Below are 7177 nucleotides of genomic sequence, written 5' to 3'. Positions count from 1 at the left end.
TGGTGCCAAATGTTGCGGCCTTGTCCTGTTCCCATTACAAAGCCGATTACAAGTTGGCCATTTCAGTGCCAACTGTATTTTTGCAAGTCATGGTGGAAATGTCATGGCTTGGAAATGGGAGGAATTGGAACGAGGGCCTGATGTAGTTTTGCCTGTGTGTGCAAATGGGTTGGGAATAATTTACAAATCTCCCTAATCTGCTTTTAGTATGTAATGTTCAAGGCAGATTAACACTGAAATGGGACAAGAGTTAGCAAAACTCTTGAGAACCCATAGATGTAAAATCTGGAATGGAATGCAGTGAAAAGGTTTTGTCCCAACAAATATATATCATTGTGCATCTTGTTCTAACAAATGTTAAAGGTGAAAGCCAGTGAAATTGTAAACAGTGCTCTTTCTAAAGCGATTTAATCTTTTGGAGCTGTGTGTGGAATCTGCGTTGTTATCGAGATGATGGTGTTTGGTTATAGTAGGTAGTTGCCTACTACTGCCTACAATGCAACAATACCTTGTTATGGTTAGAAAAAAAAAATGATGATCAGGGTAAATACTCACCATGTCCAACTGGAATTAATTGGATGAATTACTAGTTTTTATAAATGTATAAATTGGAGTTCTTTCAGTCAGCACAGATATATCTATATATTAGAAATATACTAGAGTTTGCTTTAGTTAATATATAAGACATGGAAAGTATCCTGCTAAAGTCCTTCATAATAATGCAATGTAGTGAGGATGGTGAAGGGAAAAATACGTTGTACAATGTACAGTAAATGTATTAGGCCCCTGACTTCATTTCCAGCACATTGCTGTTGATCTTACTAGAAAGATGCAAAACAAACAAAATGTTAAATCTGTCAGAAAAGTTGCAAAGTGTTAGAAAAGTATTCCCCTTGAATTCATTCTGCTTATTAAGCATAAGATGTTTTATAAATATATACATATCTTTATGTATGGAGATAGAGAGAGCAAGTTTACAGCTCAATCTGTGGTAATGTGGCTCTAGAAACCAGCTTCCTGTTGCTTGGGTTTGAAGTGCTTTGATCAAGACCGGATTTGTAAGTCTTAGTTTCCTCGAGGAGGGTGTTGTGGCTAATACTGTAGTTTTGAGCTTGAGAAGAGGGGGGGTGGGGGGAGAAAAACTTAAAATGGCTCATCACCACATAGCAGCAACAAAGCAGTATGATGTCAGCCCATAAACTGCACACACGTACCAAAATGTTGATGCTGGATTCTTGCAAGGTGTAGACCCTAGAGAAGCCAGATCATTGTACATGTTTTAGGAAGAGCAGCATAAATAATTGGGCAAGTTTATTTGTTTTTTTTTTGCTCTACAACCTGGCCGGGTGTCTTAACTCTTGGACTTAGACAGAAACTAGTAGGAGGGACACAAGACAAAACTGGTGGGGGCTGAGGAGGTTAGAGATTGGTTGATGGGGATCAAGAGAATGGGTGTGGCCATGGACCAAGAAATGGGATTGGGTTTGAGAGCAACAGTGCTGAACCGAGAACGTGATTTTGTGAGGTGTCCATTTTCAAACATGCCTGAGACATGTATTTGATTGTGGATTGTTTGAGACCATGCAAGACGCTTGGCTTACAACGCCAGACTGACAGTGTTCAGAGGTGTTCTGTCATCCATTGGCTGACACAAATGGGTGAAGATAGAGGCAAGTGGGTATTTTTGAAATCGGAGTTTATATTGCTTTAAGGGTCATTTCCAGGTTTCAACAATACAGAAGCAAAAGTACAAATTCCCAGTTTTGTTCAATGAACATTATATTTTAACAACCACAGATTTTTGGCCTGGCCCACTATTTCTCACACTAAATTGATTTTCAACACAACTGGACTTGCTTGCAATGGGGACATGCAGGTGACTGTCACTAAATCACTCCCCTGGTATATGTATAAAAATTAAAAATAAAGTGGAAAAGACCTTCACTGAAACAAAGCAAAACTGTGAACAGAGAAATCGAAGCGGCCTATTGAAAATAAAGCTGTCCGTTATTCTGTTGATATTACATTAGTAAAGTATTCTTGAAAGAGAAGCGAATTAATAGGCAGCTGGTTCTCACTATCACTTCCTGTTTCGGTGCATCTTTTCCATTTTACATGAAAAAGCCTTGAAGTAGTTGGTCATTAGTACAGACAGAGACGTAGGAAGGGTATCTGAAGTGCAGAGCGCTGATCTGTTTTATCCTTTATTTGAATGTGACCTTGTTTTAAACAATTTTTGTTTTCCCTGCTTGTTGAAATGTTTTTTTGTTTTCTATTATGGTGTCATTTTATTTTTTCCTGTTGAAAGAGAGATTTATTTTGCAAAGACGGTGACAAAAGGAACAAAGATTAAATGAAACACAAAAAAAGAAACCGTATATTAAAATAAAAGTACAGTTGTGGCTTTTTCCATGAATTCAATGAAACTAAACTTAAAAAAATGCCATTTTGTCATTGTGCTAAAATAAATATAAATATTATATTATATATATATTAAAATATATTTGCTAACCTATCATGCTGTGCTGCCTTTTTCTTTCATGAGTGTGAAGATCAAAGCTATGATTTTAAATGTAAATAAAGAACAAAACTCCCAGTTACACATTATGAACCCTCTTCTATTCACGTTGGCATCTCTGTTGGGTGGACATTAGCAGCCACTGGCAAAGCGCAAGCTGACATCAAGTTAGACATTTGAAATTCAGATTGGCTGGTGGATCAAACCTTCAATGTAATCTGTCCCTCAGTTCTCTATACCTGTGCTAGTCATCCTCGGCTCTGGAGAACCTCTGATTTACAGTTATCTTTAAATCATCAGTGGGTAAGTATCTCATTGAAAATGCTCATTTAACCCAATTCCAAACATCTGCATCTGTGGCACATCTGTGGCACATTCCTCGGCCTATTGTGGATTGCAAGGTCCAGCTAGTACATAAAATGAGTAATGTAATAATAGTAATACAGGTAGAATGGTTATAATCCTGCTCTGTGGGACCCATGGCTGTGTTCAAAGGGTCGATCTGGTTTGAATATATACAATCGCACATAACATCACTGGCTGGATCAACCTTAATCCAGTTCCTGTCCTGGGACCGACACCAGCTGCAATACATTTTGTGTATCGTACAGTCTGTACATCCATCCAAACAAGGGTGATGCAGTGCTAATGTGTATAAATGCATGAAGGAGCAATAGCTAATTCTTGCAGGTACCCCACTGCACCACTGGAGGGCAGCATTGTGAAGCAAAAGCAACAATCCTACTCTTTAAAAGCCTCCCTCCCACTTTTCCAGCTTTTCCCAACTGTCTTAGACTTAAGTGCCACATTTAAACAATCATTAATGACCTTCCAAATGGCATTATCAGAAACACCTCTCTTCTGGGAAACGAATTTAACATCTGCCTTTGTTTTTTCGCCCCATATTATGTTATTATGTCGCTCAATGTTTACTCTTATACATTAACCTTTATGAGGCAAATAACAATCACTTCTTTGAACTTCATTATCTTATGAAAGTGAAAGTGTTTTGTGTCTCCACTTTAGTTAAACTTTAAACCAAGTATGTTCCCCACCCTCCTTTCTGTTCTATTTCTAATAGTTTCTACAGCCTGATGACTTCAAATGTCAAGTGTACGGTTATTGAGTAATCTTTAATAAAAGTGCATTATTTCAAGATAAGTCACTCACTATCTATTGGATGATTTTAATTGTTTACTGTGGTGCTTTCATTTGCTTTCCAGTACTGCTTGTGCCTTATAGGAACTGATGTACAGATTTAAACATGGAGCCGGTGAGGTATGTACTTTAAACCATATAAATGTTAACTTACCAGAGACATATTAAGGTCTCAAGCAAAGAAACTGTACACGTAGTGGAATCATTAAATATGTAAGTGTGTATGAATGTACTGTTTAATCTATAAGCAAACTAATGTGACCTTGTTGATTTCAATATCAATTCTACTACTAAAATATGTTCCCTGTACATTGTGCTAATAAAAATATAAATCGCAGAAAACATCTCACTTAAGTAACAGGAAGCAATAACAGGAAACAGGAAGAAGTAACAGGAAACAGTTTTTTCCTACAGTCACATATTAAGTATTTCAATATTTATTATATGAATATTTATGTAGTCTTAGTGTAAGATTTCTCCTTTTGCTTTGTTGTCCTTAAGCTACTACAGCTAAAGTGATCTGTGACCAAGCGTGACGGTTTTGTTTTCTTGCAGGCATGCTGTGGTGGCATTGATCACGGTTTCTACTGGTGTGTTTGTATGGTGGCAGCCCTGGAAGGTTCCTTATGAGACCACAGTGCCAGGTAAAGCCCCTCTCACCCCCTGCCTGCACTTCCACAGTACCAGTCTGCCCTGATTATAAGTTTAGCTTTATTTTAATAATTTTCTAATGCAAACACGGATTTACATTTCACACACCATGATATTGCACCTTTCTCTGCATGCAGATCAATACAAATGCACACCAGTTGAAGTACCAGTTGTATCAGTTAAGGACAGTATTGTCACATTTAGTGTGAATAACAACAACAAACACAAAAATTCAGACTTGATAACTTGCCTATGTATATCTTCCTTATCTATTTCCATTTCATTAGGCAGCATTGCCCTATACTGACCCCCAGCCATCCTTATAAAATACATATCCCAACCACTCAGGGGTCAAATTCCTTTTCAATTACACATAAAAAACAATATAATTATAAGCATCCTTTACAATGACCCAACTCAGCTTTCCTGCTACCTAAAGAAGGGCTATAAGTTATTTTGAATTTGCAGTTGAAGGTCTCTTAAATTGTGGTCCCACCTTGTTAAAATGAATGGTGGCAAAAGTAATGAAATAAAACCCTAGATTTCTGATTTCAAATTTCAGCACATAAACAAACTTAAATCCCACTCTCCCTTGGCCAACAGGACACAGCCTGGAACTCATGGCCCAGTCGGACTCTCTTATTGTCCACGAAGGCAGTGAGGCTGTCCTGCCCTGCCAGCTCTCGCCCACAGTCAGCGCCGCAGCCATGGAGGTGTGGTGGTTCAGAGAGACCTTCACTGACCTGGCCTGTCACTACAGAGGTGGCAGGGAGACCGAAGGGCTGGGCTACAAGGGCCGGGTGAGGCTGTTCCACCAGGAGCTGCTGAGAGGCAACGTCTCCCTGCTGCTCAGAGATGCCAGGATCTCAGACACGGGCCTCTACACGTGTCAGGTCACCCCAGAACCACAGTACAGCATAGAGCTCCAGCTGCAGTTAGTGGTTAGAAGTAAGTACAGGATGATTATCCTTATATTGGGTTAAGTTTCACTGTGGCCTGTAGTGGAGTGTAGAAGGTGTAATGTATGACAGACTCCTGCGCTGTGGTAAGTGTTTGGATCATAATATCTGTGAAGGAAAAAAAAATGAAGACTTATCTGAGAGTAGTGTCTTCCTTTTCCAGAATCATCACCCAAACATCTCAAAGATCCTGCCAGCCGAGTTCAAATTCCAGGCAAGTGCATTGTGGGATATACTTACATCATTGAGACACATGCTTGTGTAATTTTGTTATTTCATATTTTGGTGGGATGGTATAAGAAATCGTGTGCCTTTACATTGAAATTATGGACTGAATAATTGGTGATCTGAGCAACTAAAAGCTCCCAGTTTTGTATGGTGAACTTTTCCAGTGCAGATGGTTTAATGGATGGAATCTGCTGATGGGTGGGGCCTTGCTTTTGCTTGACAGAAATACAACTTAAAATGCCAAGTACCTCAGCACTGAAACACCCCTGTATCTCTACTGTATTATCCAGTTCAGATGGCTGAGGGAGCGGACACCTCAAACTGGATCTTCCTAATTACTGGGGTAATATTAGGGGTCAAAGTCAATGACATCTCCTCAAGGACTGTCTAGGAGACCCATTCTGTGCCTTTTAGCTTTTCTTATTTCTTCTAGGAATGGCCCGAATGATTGTTTTATTTCTGAGTTTTTCCGTTGGATATTGGATATTCTTAATTTGCAAGGAAGAGTTTGTGAACTTGGTCTTCAGAGCATGGATGTCTTCAGGTAAGTGAGACCTATTGAATCTCAGTAGAGAAATTATGCCTGTAATCTGCAAGAAGCCTTTAGGATTAAAACCATTCCAAGAATGTTTTCCAAAGTTACAACAGCCCACAGTGTACGAATAGTAGAATAATATCAAGAAAGAAACAAAGTAACTTACAATCAATCTTTAAGTAATATGTCAATTCCCATTAGTAATTTTATTTAACAAGAAAAGAAGATAGCTGTAAAGTTTTTCTGGAGTATAAGCTTAATAACTCACAACCTACAGACTACAGGACTGTCTGGTATATCTGATTGTACGTTATTCTTCCAGGAAGGACAGCCGTGAGTGATATAGAGACCAAGCTGATTCTACAGGAGTTCATGTCAGTCATCTGGACGATTTCAGTGTCCATTGCCTCCACGTCTTTGTACCAGTTCATAAGAAATTGGAGGAAACCAGGTGAGTCTCACAGCCTTCCATCCTGGAGAATCAGAGTAGGCCTGTGGATGAGACTCCTGTGGCTGAGTGGAGCCAGTAGGACTGAAGTAGCAAGTGAACAGTATAGCTGCTGTCTTGTACCCTTTGATTATTTTTGTTCCTCTGTGTTCACTTTTAGGTAATGAGGAGAAAGAATGTCAAACAAGTGGTAAGTGCTGAACTGTGTATTGTGGCTCACTGGTTTCCTGCTAAATTGAAATATTAAATGTAGAGTAGAATCGCTATCTTGTACCCCTTGCATCAGTGTTGGTTTCTGTGTTCAGTTTTAGGTATGGAGGAGAAAGAATGCCAAACGAGTGGTAAGTGCTGAACTGTATATTGTTAATCATAAGCCTAATTCATCATAATTCATCATAAAGTAAATGCAAACCCCACTGATATGAAATGATATCGTGCTGAAATACAATTCCCAAGTATCACTTTTGTGTGTAGATCAATATACTTTAATGCTCCTGCACAGTGTGGACTATTTGCATGCATGTTCTGATTTTGCAAACCTATTTCAGTTTACATGGTTGATGTCTTTGCTTTGTTTTCTCAAGGTGTCCTGTAATGCCTCTTGCAAGGTAAGCATTGTGTTTGGTCAAAAGTATTCAGCATTAGCAAGAGCTGTGCAATTGATGACAAGTCTCATAATA

General features: G+C 38.9%; 1 protein-coding gene across 1 annotated transcript; it reads left to right on the top strand.

Annotated features, from left to right (window-relative positions):
- The first annotated feature begins 3782 nt into the window (after window positions 1-3782).
- Window positions 3783-5905, top strand: LOC136768147 (myelin-oligodendrocyte glycoprotein-like). The gene is made up of 4 exons (XM_066722200.1): window positions 3783-3796; window positions 4232-4320; window positions 4931-5275; window positions 5805-5905. Exons 1-4 carry the CDS (start codon window positions 3783-3785, stop codon window positions 5903-5905), a joined length of 549 nt encoding a protein of 182 aa, XP_066578297.1.
- The last annotated feature ends 1272 nt before the right edge of the window (window positions 5906-7177 follow it).

Source organism: Amia ocellicauda, chromosome 14, assembly GCF_036373705.1.
Source record: "Amia ocellicauda isolate fAmiCal2 chromosome 14, fAmiCal2.hap1, whole genome shotgun sequence".
Classification (NCBI taxonomy): domain Eukaryota; kingdom Metazoa; phylum Chordata; class Actinopteri; order Amiiformes; family Amiidae; genus Amia; species Amia ocellicauda.
The sequence above is the reverse complement of the archived record's forward strand: the minus strand, read 5'-3'. Positions and strand labels throughout refer to the sequence as shown.